Below are 17,299 nucleotides of genomic sequence, written 5' to 3'. Positions count from 1 at the left end.
AACTAGGGGTGCACCGATATATCGGTCGGGTATCGGTATCGGCCGATAAGTGCCTTGTTGACTGCTATCGGCCTATCGGCCGATAAGCTCAAATGTGCCGATAGCAGTCGCCGATAAATACCCATCAATTTGTGTAGCGTCAAAAGGAAAAAAAAAAAAGTTCACTCGCGCGATCTACCTGCACAACGCCCGCCGTCCCCCCCACACACACACAATCTACTGCATCAAAGTAACTATTTATGATTAACAAGGCATTCGTTTTGTGGCATTAGCGTTATATAGTTAGTGTTACACGGACAATAACATCAGCATATTATTATTACCCATAGCAGCAAGGCATTACTCCGAGTCCGTTCATTAGCTCGGTTCCATTCCGTTGCTCATTCCGTACCCAACTACACATTCTGCAATCTGTTAATAAAGTTTTCAACCAGACAAATGTATAGAAAGGCTTTGTTTTATTATAACATTTGTTGCAGTAAAATCATTATGTCTCATTTGGTCATGCGTGGAGCGCCGGTCGGCGGGCCGGGCAGCTAACGTAGCTACGTTATTAGCTATTAGATGCAAGACTAACGTTACTGGTGAAAATGTGATTTGCGTTGGAATACTCCTTTGTCAACTTGCTGTACTTTGCTTGCAGGTCTGCAGTCATTATTGCTGCATTATGAATAGCCGCAACTTTAGCCAAGGTAACGTTATGGCTAAACCTTTAACAATAGTTAACGCTAGCTTTCGGTTAGCTGTTCAATGCTATTAATAACAACTCCCCGTCAACACCCTCTCTCGGGAAGATGGCATTTAAGAAAGTATCTGCTGTTAAAATGAAGTGTTACACGTTCAATAACAAGCATATTATTTACCCGAAGATAGCAGTAAACAAGGCATTACTCCGTTAGTACGTTCATAGCTCGGTTCCATTCCGTTGCTCATTCCGTACCCAACTACACATTCTGCAATCTGTTAATAAAGTTTTCAACCAGACAAATGTATAGAAAGGCTTTGTTTTATTATAACATTTGTTGCAGTAAAATCATTATGTCTCATTTGGTCATGCGTGGAGCGCCGGTAGCTACGTTAAGTGTGTTCTGCTCTCGCAAACAGAACATGCCCGGAAGTAGAAACATTTATAAACGCTTGCCGATTGGTGGTAAGGACAGCAGGAGGTGGGTGCTAGCGGTCACCGGTGTGGCGTAATTGGCCGAATCGACTGTCAATCAAAATGGTTCCATTGCATTGGTTGAAAGCTCTGGTTGAGAGAATAGTATCCTGCTGCAGGCCGCAAGAATGGTTCCATTGCATTGGTTGAAAGCTCTGGTTGAGAAAATAGTATCCCTCTGCAGGCCGCAAGACGATACTGGGAGAGAGATAGTGATACCATAAACATATTTCTTGATGTTTCCTTTTTTTAAGTAAGTAAAGAGGCCTACAAATACAAACATACACATACAAATATACAGTAGTTTCATTAAAAAAAAATTTAAAATAAAAAAAAAATTAATTTTTTTTTTTTTTTTTTTTTACAAATACTTATATACAAATATACAAATATCGGTATCGGTATCGGTATCGGCCGATAGTGTTAGTTGAACAATCGGTATCGGTATCGGCGGCCAATTTTCATATCGGTGCATCCCTAGTCGGAACAGTGGGCACAAGCAGAAGAGAAGAAATTGAACATTGATGCTGTTTCCTTGACAGCAATGTGGAAATTCAGCGCCCGCAAGACACGGGACCGCGATGCTATTTGAGTGAATGAAACGTTTCTAATGCTGGTCACAGTCAGCGCTCCAGTGGTTGTTGCTTACATCCACACCAGTGACCAAACCCTCATTTTATAACCCTGGACACAACTCTGCTATAATTGGCTATTCTGTAATCGCTATAATTACCTCATTGTCATAATCTCAACTGTTGCTTCACTCAGACAAGAGAGGATCAAGAGAAGAGGGCGGGTTTGAGATTATGGGGAGACAATCAAGAGAGGAAACGATAGAGGGTAGGTATGTCTTCCCTTGTTGCGTCCTCACGTCTCTAGTCCTCGCGTCTCTAGTCCTCACGTCTCTAGTCCTCACGTCTCTAGTTCTTACGTCTCTAGTTCTTACGTCTCTAGTCCTCACGTCTCTAGTCCTCACGTCTCTAGTCCTTACGTCTCTAGTCCTCACGTCTCTAGTCCTCACGTCTCTAGTCCTCACGTCTCTAGTCCTCACGTCTCTAGTCCTCACGTCTCTAGTTCTTACGTCTCTAGTCCTCACGTCTCTAGTTCTTACGTCTCTAGTCCTCACGTCTCTAGTTCTTACGTCTCTAGTCCTCACGTCTCTAGTCCTCACGTCTCTAGTCCTCACGTCTCTAGTCCTCACGTCTCTAGGCCTCACATCTCTAGTTCTCACGTCTCTAGTCCTCACGTCTCTAGTCCTCACGTCTCTAGTCCTCACGTCTCTAGTCCTCATGTCTCTAGTTCTTACGTCTCTAGTCCTCATGTCTCTAGTTCTTACGTCTCTAGTTCTTACGTCTCTAGTCCTCACGTCTCTAGTCCTCACGTCTCTAGTCCTCATGTCTCTAGTTCTTACGTCTCTAGTTCTTACGTCTCTAGTTCTTATGTCTCTAGTTCTCACGTCTCTAGGCCTCACGTCTCTAGTTCTCACGTCTCTAGTTCTCACGTCTCTAGTTCTCACGTCTCTAGTCCTCATGTCTCTAGTTCTTACGTCTCTAGTCCTCATGTCTCTAGTTCTTATGTCTCTAGTTCTCACGTCTCTAGTCCTCACGTCTCTAGTCCTCACATCTCTAGTCCTCACGTCTCTAGTCCTCACGTCTCTAGTCCTCACATCTCTAGTCCTCACGTCTCTAGGCCTCACGTCTCTAGTTCTCACGTCTCTAGTTCTCACGTCTCTAGTCCTCACGTCTCTAGGCCTCACGTCTCTAGTCCTCACGTCTCTAGGCCTCACGTCTCTAGTCCTCACGTCTCTAGTCCTCACGTCTCTAGTTCTTATGTCTCTAGTCCTCACGTCTCTAGTCCTCACATCTCTAGTCCTCACGTCTAGTCCTCACATCTCTAGTCCTCACGTCTCTTGTTCTTAAGTCTCTAGTCCTCACGTCTCTTGTTCTTAAGTCTCTAGTCCTCACGTCTCTGTTCTTACATCTAGTCCTCACGTTCTAGTCCTCACGTCTCTAGTCCTCACGTCTCTGTTCTTACATCTAGTCCTCACGTCTCTAGTCCTCACATCTCTAGTCCGAGGAGTTTTTCCCATACCCCCCCATATATGTGGCATGTTGCAATCTTTACAAATATCCATACACAGACATTCTTGGCTAATCTCTCTCCCACACACGCACGCACTGCATTCATTGCCCCCTGCAGAGTTACATTTTTGGAGAGGTGCTCATTAGCTCTGCTGGCAGCCTGTGGCCACCTGCTGTCCACCAGGAGCAGCCTCTGCTGCAGCCCCAGCAGGATGGAGACATTCATGTCTAAATGAGAGGACAGTCGATCGCGCAGTAGAGTATGACTACTACTAGACTAGAACTACTTAATATGGCCTTTCTGATCATGTTGGCTATTAGTGAGAAAAGTACACTGAACATTAATCATTTATGTAGTAATTTACTCATTCAATGAATAATTCACAAGTACTAGACTAGAACTATTGGGACTAGACTATAGAATTGGGGCAGAGTCCCTTCCTTTACATTAGTTTAGTGTGCATCACAAACTGGCCAATTGTACAAAATTGCATAGTGCCTTTAACACACACATTGAAAAGTTTATTAACAGATTGCAGAATGGGTACAGTACAGTACAGCTCAATACATACAATTGTTAAGGGGATGCAGACCAGAGAAAGACTTTCGTCTTGTTTACATCAGGGTCCCCCATTTTCAATTCATCATATGACACACACGACATACAGATAGACAGTACTGCTACATCTATACATTTATGACATACCAGATTTGCAAAAAAATGTGTTACCATCTGCAATAAATCATCCGTTTTATCTAATAAGATAACATTTTCAGTCTGTTCACAATATTTCTTATTGCAGTAAAAAAAAAAACCTTTTTCTTCTCTTAAAAAAATAAAGAATAAATAATAAATAAATATATATATATATATTGATACTTGGGCCTAATGTATCGATAACGTGTCGCAAGAGGAAATACAACGATATATCGCAGTGTCGATCTTTTGTCCCACCCCGTCCCCTAGTATATTGATGGTCTGGAGGTCAAGTGCTGCTCGTCTCACTCCTCTGCTGGTGGTTGCGGTGGCTGGCGCTGCAGGTGATACTAGAGCTGCCGCGGTATTGATTTTTTCCTTACCGCACACATTTGCAAAATATTTCCTACCGCGCGGTTATTACCGCACGCACACAAAAAAATAAAAAAATAAAGTTTGAATGCATTTTTAGTAGTAGTCTACTCTTTATAGCATATAGCCTGCCTCTAGTCTAAATGTCTATCTTTAGAGGATTACTTTGCAGCATGAATATTGTTTGGGATTCGGCATGCACGCATTAGTTATTGAAAGTGAAACACGGATTCGAAGTTTCCCCTCTGGTCGTGCGCAGTTCACTCGGTGTCGCGGGCAGGGGTGGTTACCCCTAACCCCCCCGACCCTTTCTTATTATTATTACTATAAAGTTACTACTTTATAATAAAGGCATTCGTTTTGTGGCATTAACATTCTATAGTTATACGTTCAATAACATCAGCGTATTTACCGGACCAAGGCAAGCAATACTCTATTCATATCTCAGTTCCTTTCTTTGCTCAGAGCGTGCTGAGTTGTCCCATTCTGCGGTCTGTTAATAAAGTTTTCAATCAGACAAGTGTATAGAACGAAGGGCTTTTATTATAACATTCGTTGCAGACAGTAAAATCATTATGTCTCGTTTAGTACTCCTGAGGAGCGATGATAGTCCACTCCGGCGGAGAGTTAAAGCTAACGTTATTAGCCGTGTTGTGATGTGCTGACATTCAGGAAGTAAAAACCTAATACGCGCTTGCCGATTGGTGGTAACACACTGCATGACGCTACAACGTGTGACGCGTCTCTCTTCTGACCAATCAGTGGTCTGCAATGTTTCACGTGACTTTTCTGGTACCCAATAGGGTCGCTTGGAATCTCGATAGAGGAGTAGGGTATATCTGCAGAGCCGCAAGCCCAACGAGAGGAGGGTAATTTATTATTATTATTATAAAAAACAGCGGTGACGCGGTATTCAGCCTACTCTGCGGTGGCCGTGATGTAACAGCGATACCGCGGTAATGCGGTAATCGCGGCAGCTCTAGGTGATACACATCCATATAGCAGATAAACTACCACAAAAATCCCTCACATCTGCTCCTATCCTATGAAGTGTACCTGACCCCCCGACGTCACAGGGGAGCCATACATCCAAACCAGGGTGAAAAAACACGTCAAAACAACATAAACCGCCAGGATTACATAACAAAGTTCAAAACAGTCCACCCCCCCCCCCCACCACCACCACAAACACCCGACCAGCGAAACAATGACGTCATTTGCTTTTTCAAGGGCAGATGACAACGATAGCGCAAACCAGCTGTGGTTTCATGTCAGTGATACCTGGTGTACCGTACCGTATGAGTGATGAGAGAGAGCAGAGCATATCTCTTAGCATCGTGTCTGTAGGAATCACACGCATGGTTTCACCGAGGCTCTTTGGGTGTCGCCTCCTGGCTAGAGGTGACCTCGGGCTTGAAAAACAACAACGGAATATGCTCCCTGTCTACCTCTCTCTCTCCATTTGTCTGTCCGTCTCTCTCTCTCCGTCTCTCTCTCTCCGTCTCTCTGACCTCCAGGTTATTAACAGAACACATGCTCACATCCACATGTGTTTCTTCTCCCGAGCGCAAAAAAAAAATGCAACACATGCATCATTCTCTCATGAGATAACTGGTAGTGATTAGCGGACATTCTTCCCCCTCGGCTCCTTTCGGTTTACGCAACACCGAGAGAGAGAGCGAGTCCGGCGGCCAACAAATCATAAGTCAGAATTTTAAATGGTCTCCCGGCAGCACACAGAATCCCCCCAATGGGGGGGGGGGGGGGGTTGCGAGTTTTGTGAATGAACTAATATCTGGGGGGTGGGGATGTTAGGATGGATGGATGGATGGGCGGCACCCACGGTTGAACCGATTCTTCCGGAGGTACTGGGCTGTCGTTAAAAACAGATTCCAATGTAAGCATGTCAACTTTCTGGCATGGGGTCAGGACGTTGCGTAAAGGGCACTGTATCGCACATCTGGCCTGGAAGACGCAAGCTGGCATTCTCTTGGGGACAACAAAGTGGGCATGGTTACACCCCCCCCCCCCCCAGAAGAACTTTAAATAGCTGTGATGTTTTATTGGCACCAGAGCTCTGGGACAACTCTTCCATTAAATTCACAATAAGTCTCGACTCCTCAGCAACAGCCCACCACCACCACCACCACCACCAGGGAAAAAAATCACAAATTCTCAGTACAGATGTAATGATGACTGACCGGTGAGAAAAGAAAAGTATGCAAGATTTCATCTTTAACATCGTTTAAAGATTTCTTGACCTTGAAATACGCACCCCCCCCCCCCCCCCTTCTCTGGCTTCAGCTAATGACTTTCCTGAGAACATTCTTCTGGTTAAAACAACACAGACTCTTAATCATTACACAGTTTACACTGACTGGGGGGGGGACGGACAAACACACCGGTTGAGATTCAAAGATGAAATCCAGTTGATCATTTGTAGACTATTATTATCGCCACTCATCTTTCACAAGCACCGGGGTTTACATTACGGACATTGAAGTCATATACAGGACAGAAGCGTCACATAATGGAAGACGGTATATATTGGGTGTGTGTAACACCTTAGGAACGCTTACTTGGAAAGCAGACTTTTTACAGCAGCTCAGGTTCTTGGCCCAGCAGTCATCAGAAATGCAGGCAATGGAATCAGTTGAAGGGAGAGTTCAGATGGGGAACACTAGCCCTGTTTCTTACTTCCCATTGATGTTGTTGATTGGTATAGTCCCGCGCCTGTCTGTACGAGCTGCCAGAGGCTCGCTGAAATGTACTTTGTGTGCTCTGAGTAGTGTTGTCACGATACTGGAATTTCGAACTTCGATACGATACCTTGAAAAGTATCGATACCGTGGGGAAAAAGGTTCAATCTTAAAATGTAAACAATTTTTTTTTACTTTTTTCTTTTAATACATTTTGCTTTTGTTGCTGGTTGATTCTCCTCAGCTTCTCTCTGGTACTATAAGAGAAGATAAATATAACACTTTTAAAACCCTGTTTATCTTTAGATCACACATTTAAAAATAACTGTTCATCTCACTTCAATAATTTTTATTGCAGAACATGGTATTTTCTCAAGCAGACAGATGTAAACACTGTAATCTGTGTTGCATGTACCTGACAAACTGAACTGTTTGTATTACAGTCATATTCCGACTTAACTGAATGCACATGTGTGTGTGGACTACTGTACTATTACAGGTATTGAAATGAACAATGCAACTTCCTTATACAAAAAAAAAGAAAATTATGAATAATTAAATATCGATATTACGGGAAATTAGTATTGAAACCGCTTTAAATATTCAGAATCTATATGGATCGATTTTTCGATATTTTTGACAACACTAGCTCTGAGGAGTACATTTCAGCGAGCCTCAAGTCAGCTTGTACAGACAGGAGCATGACCCCATTGACTTTGTATTGGTTTGTGGCCAAGTATCCAAAGCTACTATGAAGAACAGTGTGGATTGTGCAGAGAATGGACTCGAATATGAGCTGTGTGTATGTGTGTTTCAAGATTCAAGAGTTTATTCATCACATACATACCAGGGCATACAGTGAAATGCGGTTGGCCATGCCCGCTACGATTGTGCAAAAATACAATAGTAATAATAGTAAATAGTAATGAAATAGACATGTTAACACTTTGATCGCCATGGTTAAATTCATAATTTACCATCCCTAGCCAGCTCTATTTGTCTATGGAGAAGTTCCCCTTCTTTGCAGGGCTATAACTTTTAAAATTGTATTGCTAAATTGACATTATTATGGCCCATTCAATGTCCTATATATTGTTCAGGGTGTAGCAACGTTATACTTTTTCATTCACATATTCATACTAAAATACGGTCTAAAGTACAAGTATGTTTTTATCGTTTTCTGCAGCTTTCTCCAGAACTTGATTTATAGCCCCAAATGCATTATATTGATGATGAAATACAGTTTGATAGCGATCGGTGCCAGATAAAAAATTTCAACTGGAGGTACTTCTAGACGTTACTACGTATCATCTGATGTTGACCGGATGGGCGGGGGGTCGTTTATAATTCCGTGGGCAACGTTATATCATTCATCTAGGGTGGGTCATATGATCATCAGAGCAGTTTATATTGAACACGTTAAAAAAAAACGCTGAATCTCACCGTAGCTTCCTCGGGCTGTTGGGCGATGAGCGTGGAACAGAAATGTTCCTATTATGGGATGTAGAAATGTGCGATCCATTTCCAGGTTGTATAATAGTATATACGTCCAAATCATGTTGTTTATCGAGTTATTGGTAACGGATTGCTATCCGTTGTGTGTAGCTCGAGTCCTGGGACTATTACCGAGTGATCGGACCGAATTGAAATGAGCACCAGCTTCCATTTCCTGTTTCCGCTCTGGGCGATCCGCCGATTGGCCACCAGATGGCGCTCTTGAACCGCTGGAAAGTTGAGAGGGGATCAACAGTACATCTCAAGTCTCCGGGGGAGAACTATGATTTCGATCACAGATTTTTGAAATATTGATATCAAAGACATGGTACGGCGTCTTTGGCAGAATGAGCATGGCGAGGAAAGACGTCCTACAGCGTTTTTGGCGATTAAAGGGTTAATATTGCTGTTCTGGCCAATACCGATATTTACCGATGTCGATATCTCTGTATAGAAAACATGTTTTTATGATAATCAAATAACGAGCTCTTTTCCAAAACGCTTTTATTTTTTACTTTTGTAACTTATTTTCAGAAATGACTGACATTTTGAAACAATTTAAGGCCAAAACATGTAAAAGATTAAAAAAAAAGATAACAAAAAAGAAAAAAGTATTATTATTATTATAATTTTGTATCTGCCCATATCGGCCCTATCTTGATATCGGACCGATACCGATGTGTAAAAAAACGGCCATATCGGCCGATATTATATCGGCGGCCGATATATCGTGCATCACTAGTGGAGCGCCCATCTAATAACAGCCTGAAATCCTGAGGTAGAAAAATTATGCTTTTGAGTACTTCATTAGAAATAAAAAACTGATTAAAAAAAATAAAAAATGTACAGATGTGTTCCATAGACTCACAGGAATTGTCTATGCCCAAATAGTGCAAGGAATAGCAATGCATGTGATTGGCACTATACAATATACCGTTTTTACTTCTATGTCCCTATGCTATACTTGCTGTTACTAACTATACTAAGGCTGCAACTAACGATTATTTTGGTAGTCGACTAATCTGTTGATAATTTTTTCGATTAGTCGACTAATCTAACGATTATTTCTGTCACACCCTCCATCTCTGCTTCCTGTGGGCGTGGCTCCTTTTCCGGGCTCTTAGCAGACTTCTTAGCTTAACATAACAGACCGACTTGGGGAACTAATGGGATAACTGGGGTTGCAACAAAAGTGCAACTAGGGCTAAAAACACAATGAAATAAAATAATAATAATAATAAATAATATATCCTTCTTAGCAGACTTCTTAGCTTAACACTATGGTCGCCAAAAACGCCATACCACGTCATTCCCCGCCATGCTCATTCTGCCAAAGACGCCGTACCACGTCTTTGATATCAATATTTCAAAAATCTGTGATCGAAATCATATTTCTCCCCCGGAGACTTGAGATCTACTGTTGATCCCCTCTCAACTCTCCAACGGTTCAAGAGCGCCATCTGGTGGCTGATCGGCGGATCGCCCAGAGCGGAAACAGGAAATGGAAGCTGGTGCTCATTCCAATTCGGTCCGATCACTCGGTAATAGTCCCAGGACTCGAGCTAGACACAACGGATAGCAATCCGTTACCAATAACTCGATAAACAACATGATTTGGACGTATATACTATTATACAACCTGGAAATGGATCGCATATTTCTACATCCCATAATAGGAATATTTCTGTTCCACGCTCATCGCCCAACGCTATGAGGAAGCTACAGTAAGATTCAGCGTTATTTTTTAACGTGTTCGATACTAACTGCTCTAATAATCATATCATCCACACTAGATGAATCATCTAACGTTGGCCACGGAATTATAAACGACCCCCCCCCCCCATCCGGTCAACATCAGATGATCAGTAGTAACTTCTAGAAGCACGTCCATTTGAATTTTTTTTATCTCGCGCAGATTCCTATCAAACTGTATTTGATCATCAATATAATGCATTTGGGGCTATAAATCACGTTCTGGAGAAAGCTGCAGAAAACGATAAAAACATACTTATACTTTAGACCGTATTTTAGTATGAATATGTGAATGAAAAGGTATAACGTTGCTACACCCTGAACAATAGATACTTGACGTTGAATGGGCCATAGTAATGTCAATTTCCCTGAATTTCCCCAAGGGGATCAATAAAGGAATATCTTATCTTAATTTAGCAATACAATTTAAAAAGTTATAGCCCTGCAAAGAAGGTAAACATCCCCATAGACAAATAGAGCTGGCGGAGGATGGTATATTTATTATTAAGAATATAAGCCTGGCGACCAAAGTGTTAACATCCCAGGGAACTAATGGGATGAATGCGGCCCGCGCGCAACTTGCCGAGTCGTTGCGAGAGTTGGACGTTTTATTTATTTGATCACTTGTAGGCTATTATAGTGCAGGCTCATCATGACAGCAACGTTACGTTAGTGACTTGGTTGAAACGTGATTCCGGAGTGATACCAAGTAAAGTGGAAGACAAATGCATCCTCGCTCTCTCCTCTGCGAGCAGTGCTCTGCATGTCCGGCTGCACTGCCACTGTCTGTGTCTGTGTACGGGTCTGGTCCAATCACATTCAGCGTCCCGTCAGAGTTCCCCCCCCCCCCCCACCCACAGTCTGCGAATCAGAGGCAGAGTAGGGGATTAGGGCGGGTCTTCACGGAATGCTTGTCATCTCTTTCAGTCCGAGTCAGAGCAGAGAGTTGACAGCGCATCTACAGTAGCCTTGCTCCCAGTTTTATCTCTGTGAGATAAATGTAGCTAGTTTCGCCAGCAGGCAGGCAGCAGAAAAATATTGGATCTTCAAAGATGGCCAGTAAAAGAAAAGTCGACTGCAATTCAAAGGTGAATGGACTGAAAAATATGCGTTCATCCTGAGTCCAGCACCAAACCAATGTGACTAATATGCCAAGAAATGGTAGCTCTTGTGAAGAGTGGCAATATGAAACGCCACTACGAAACAAAACAGTTATTTTGATGCAACCTTCCCTCAAAATTCACTGCTAAGAACCACACAAATAAATGGAATGAAATCATCATATCAAGCTGCAAGCAGAATTATTGTTAAATCTATGTCACAATGAGAAAAAGCAACCATGGGTGGCATGGGTGTTTGCTAAACACAAGAAGCCATTCTCTCTCTCTGATGCATACATAATAAAATAATGTATGACTGAAGTGATGGAGACCATGTTTGAAGGCAAACAAAAGCAAATCCCCCTCAGATCGCACAGCAACCAGAATAACTGAAATACTGGCTGGTGATTTGATTAAACAGCTTTGTGATAGAATAAAAAAAAATGCACAGTGCATTTCCATAGCTGCATGTGGATGAGTCCACTGACACCACTGAGAAGCCTATGTTCTGAAGAACCGTTCATGTTCTGAAATGTTATTGCTAAATATTGAGAAGATTGGATCAGTTGTACTTTTTTTTGGGAATACTTGAAACCCTTTTTTTGTGGAATATTTGATGCGGCCCAGCCTCACCCAGACTCTACCTCCAGCGGCCCCCAGGTAAATTGAGTTTGAGACCCCTGCTTTAAAGTGTCCTTGAACAGCTTGACAGCTTGAACAGGCTGTTGTTGGGGTGATTCTGCAGGCTCTGGATTTGCACGTGTGTGTGTGTGTGTGTGTGTGTGTGTGTGTGTGTGTGTGTGTGTGTGTGTGTGTGTGTGTGTGTGTGTGTGTGTGTGTGTGTGTGTGTGTGTGTGTGTGTGTGTGTGTGTGTGTGTGCGTGCATGTGTGTGTGTGTGTGCGCTCGTGCATAGTAAAGCAAGAGAAGATGGTCACCTTTTTTGGACTTGGCCCCAATCTTCAGTTTGGAAGGCCAGGCTATCTGCGTTTTCGTCTCATCCATTACCTGGAAGAGAGAAGGGTCGCAATCATTACAAGGAACCACACATGTGACGTTATATAGAACACACTGAACACATCGATGTTCCACTTCAGGAAAAAATCTGCAGAAATAAGTTTGAAACCCCTTTTTCACAGCATACTGTCGGCAGGTATGGGATTCAAAATAATGGTCCAATAATTGGCTGACCTGTGTGATCAAATTGATTTGTTTAGGAAGTTTGATTTGTTTGTCAATTGCCAATGTGAACCATAACCAAACCAATATAAAGAAAATGCAACAAAAAGTAACAATTTCACTTTTGATTTGAACTTAGGTGTGTGAAAGCTCAATTACAATTAGAACAATTACATAGTAAATATATTTTGTGAACATACAGGCTCTGCAAATGGAAACAAATGTTTCTCTCCAAACTGCATAGTGCACCTTTATGCTCTCTCATTGCAAACACGACAACAACTGGCAGATTATGAGAAATAATAATAAAAAGAAAAGGCACACCTCAGTGTAAGTGTTACAATGTGTCAGACTACAATACAGTAGGATATCACACTACAATACAGTATATCACACTACAATACAGTAGGATATCACACTACAATACAGTAGATCACACTACAATACAGTACATCACACTACAATACAGTATATCACACTACAATACAGTAGGATATCACACTACAATACAGTATATCACACTACAATACAGTAGGATATCACACTACAATACAGTAGATCACACTACAATACAGTACGTCTACAATACAGTAGATCACACTACAATACAGTACATAACATATCACACTACAATACAGTAGATCACACTACAATATAACATATCACACTACAATACAGTAGATCACACTACAATACAGTATATCACACTACAATATAACATATCACACTACAATACAGTATATCACACTACAATATAACATATCACACTACAATACAGTATATAATATCACACTACAATATAACATATCACACTACAATACAGTATATCACACTACAATACAGTATATCACACTACAATATAACATATCACACTACAATATAACATATCACACTACAATACAGTATATCACACTACAATACAGTATATCACACTACAATACAGTAGATCACACTACAATATAACATATCACACTACAATACAGTAGATCACACTACAATATAACATATCACACTACAATATAACATATCACACTAGTATATCACACTACAATATAACATATCACACTACAATACAGTATATCACACACACTACAATACAGTAGATCACACTACAATATAACATATCACACTACAATATAACATATCACACTACAATACAGTAGATCACACTACAATATAACATATCACACTACAATACAGTATATCACACTACAATGCAGTATATCACACTACAATTAGAGCTGCCGCGGTATCGGTATTACCGCGGTATCGCTGTTACATCATGCCCACCGCAGCGTTGGGCTGAATACCGGCATCACCGCTGTTTTTTATTATATTATCTGTTGTGAAGGGCCAGATTAAGCCAAATATATATATTTATTTATATATATTTAATTGTATTTGTATATTCTCTAATATTCCCTGATATCCCTTGTATATTCCTTGTACAATATGCATTGAATATCCATTCTAGCCTACTGAACATCCCATAATAGTCTCCATTCTACTATTGGTCGAGACCTTGGTGCCAGGCTGCCATACCCCTCAGACCCAGTTCAAACGTACCGCTCCACATGTACGAACAAGTCCTAGTTCCGCGTAGGAATCTGGCTACCGCACCACTAATGGGACTATTTGTTCATAGTGCGTATATATACTGCGCTACTAAAGTAGGACTTTCTTTTCAGTCCAGTTTCTTACCCTCCAATAGAGTCACAGACGTAAAGCCTCCCCGCGACGCCACGTGTGGGAGTAAGGCCAAGTTCGCCTACCATCGGTATTGAGACATCGTGTATATTAATATTTGAATAGTCATATTTGGCACTATATCGTCGAGTTGGACGTAGTCTATTAAGCTAATAATAGTCTGTTAATATATAGTGCTTCGTGCGGTGAGAATACTACCGTAGTCAGTACCCCATCGTTTCGGGCAGAGAACTGGCTGCTTACCCCGGGTGGTTGACCCCACGTGAAGCTGCACCCGAGGAGCCCCAGAGCCGACGAGCGAGTGGACCTGTATACCGGATTATTCTACCGACGACAGCCCGCCTTCCCAGGCACGGATTATGCTTTGTATACTTTGATTATTCCATGGATAAAGACCCCCGACACTGCCGTGTGTTGGAACCCCCCCCCCTGGAGAGGACGCAAGGTGAGGAGACGCTCTGCAAGACGAGGTCGCTTCACGTCTCTCCTCCGTGGACCGGAGAAAGCCGGCCCACAAAGAGTCCACCTGCTTTCATCTGTGGTCCAAGGATCGCCGGCGCATTGAACGGCACTACAGTGGGTTCACCTGGGATACCCTTGGCCGGATGAGGCAGCCGGATTCTACCCCCCCCCCCTTCCTACTCCTGTCGGCTTACAAGCGACCGGATTAACCCCCTCTAGTGTATCCAGTATATAATCATTAAAGTATCATTGCTGTTATTCCTTAAACTATTCCAGGTCGTATATGTACCACCTGCGCCTTCAGAGATTGGACATTCTCTATTGATATACCGACGAATACTCTTGCCATAAAAGTGCATACTAATTCCATTCATAAATGTGATTGATTTGATTAAGTGCTTGCTCTACACACCATCGCTGTGTAGAAATAAAGACCTATTTCTAATTCGTACATTTGTGTTGGATCCGTTTCATCTACGTGACAGTGTTCATCATAATATATTTATGCCGTGTACTGGGTGGCCGAATATTAAGTACAAAGGTAGTGGTAGTAAGTATCATATCTAGTAATACAGTCAGGGAATTGTACCCCTCAGTTACAATTGGTCCTTCGAGCCGGAGGGTAATCAGTGTAATATTAATATAGTGTTATTAATATTGAAATGGCCTATGATGAACACTCCACGAAACGATCCTCCTAACCAACGCCCGCAGCGCGAACGACGGCTCCCTCAGTACTTAGAGGCTTACGCTGTCAGTCAACAACCTAGTCTTCTACTAACAGTAAACGCGGTAAAACTAGAAAGTCTAATGTCTAACCCCAACGCCCAGACTACCCCGACCATAGAGGCCCCTACGGGCTCTAATGTAACTGACCAAGTTCACGGTGGGGACCAGTGGGAACCAGACATGACTTCACACCCCGCCAGTACTGAAGAAGTAGTCCCCGATGAGTCCCGGGAGGAATACAACGCTACCGAGAGAGAACTCGGCACGGAAGAAGACGGGGAGAGCACCGTGGAGATAGAGCTCCAAGGCTCCGCCAGGAGTACCCCGAGGGAAGGCTCCCCTATACAACCGCCTTCTCCCAGCGAGGCAGAGAGGACCCTACAGCAGGCCTTCCTCATCAGCCTGAACGCCGCTGCTGAACGCGACCGACTGCAGATCCAGCAGCGAAGCGAACACGAGCAGATACGTCTAGAAATAAGACGCATTCAGATGGAAGAGAATGTGGCCCGAGAACGAGCCGGTGCTCAACGGGACGCAGCGCGCGACAGACAGCAGTCGCAACTAATAGAACAGCTGATCAGACGGACAACACCCTCTCCCTCCGCCAGAGGCTCCAGGAACTCGTCTAGACACACCTCCAGGGCGGCATCCCCTAGCCGAGTAAACAACCCTGAACTTGACCAACAGACGAGGTCTATACCCCCCACAGACCACCTCCCCCCACCGGTCCAAGCGAGACCTAGCAACCGGGAAGGAGCAGCATATCCTGTGGAGAGGCTAAACCAGAGACTACAAGCACTGGATGACCTAACTGAAGACGAAGAGGAAGAGGAGGAGAACCACGCCCGAAGACAGCACAGTACTCTACCGGACCAGGAGGTCCGGTACAGCCCAGGCTATACTCCCGCGGAGCTGCGCTACAGACCCCCGACTCTATACAAGGGTGAGCACGACGCACGACCCGCACCGAGGAACAGCACCTGGACAAGCGGGCCATGGTACACTGCCGGTACCAGCCCATACCAAGGAGCGGGAGGAGACTCGCCTAGGAGGCCTCTCCCCCAACGCTCGCCGATGTATCCACAGTCAGCGTCATACATTGGCACGCCTATGGTACCCGACTTCACCCAAGAGAACCGGGCCCAGTATACAGAACTCCGCATGTGTCTGGAGACCATGTTGGTGGATGTATTGGATGAACGCCACAAATACGCCATCCTACTGAAGCACTTAAAGGTGCCCCGTGCACATAATATAGCGCTCGCCTACGCGACTTCCACCACCCCATACACAGCAGCGCTGGTAGCATTGGACCAGAGGTATGGGCGCATATGGGATTACGTGATCCAGGAGATCCGACACATCGACCGCTTACCCCCAGCAATAGACAATCGAGCACTGGACGACCTGTCCATCAGAGTGCAGTCCCTGGTAGGGATGTTGGGAGCGCAAAGAGAGAAGGGGAGGCATGAACTTTACGCCAACTCAAATGTGGAAAGGATTCTGGAGAAGCTGCCGCCCGCTCGTCAGGAGCGCTTTAGGCGGCAGAGAGACCACAGAGACCCGAATGGCCCCGAACCGAACCTCCTCGATCTAGCAGACTTCCTGGCGAGAGAAGTCAGCAGCCTACGGCTAGATACATTCGGACGGAGCACCCCTGGCTCCAGAGAAGGAACCAGACGACTAAATGATGGAAGAAGATCGGTGACCGTGATGCACCAATCGGAGTCAGTACCGAGCAGCAGGAGCCACAGTACCCCCTCCAGAACGGAGAAGTGGAAGATAGTGTGCCCCTACTGTGAGAAAGAACACTGGCTAGCGCAATGTGACTCCTTCCCCAAGCTGAACGCGGAGGAAGCAGGTCAATGGA

At 43.7% G+C, this 17,299-nt stretch overlaps 1 protein-coding gene across 5 annotated transcripts in view; it reads right to left on the bottom strand.

Annotated features, from left to right (window-relative positions):
• Positions 1–17,299, bottom strand: part of bicc1a (BicC family RNA binding protein 1a) — a 189,579-nt gene that overhangs the window by 75,634 nt on the left and 96,646 nt on the right. For all 5 annotated transcript variants that reach the window (XM_084321716.1, XM_084321717.1, XM_084321718.1 and 2 more), the window contains exon 3: positions 12,291–12,360. In XM_084321716.1, the coding sequence (XP_084177842.1) occupies positions 12,291–12,360 (70 nt within the window). The remainder of the gene's footprint in view (positions 1–12,290; positions 12,361–17,299) is intronic.

This window comes from Notolepis coatsorum (genome assembly GCF_963971535.1).
Source record: "Notolepis coatsorum genome assembly, chromosome: 9".
Taxonomy (NCBI): Eukaryota; Metazoa; Chordata; class Actinopteri; order Aulopiformes; family Paralepididae; genus Notolepis; species Notolepis coatsorum.
Note: the sequence above shows the minus strand (reverse complement) of the source record. Positions and strands in the feature narration are given on the sequence as shown.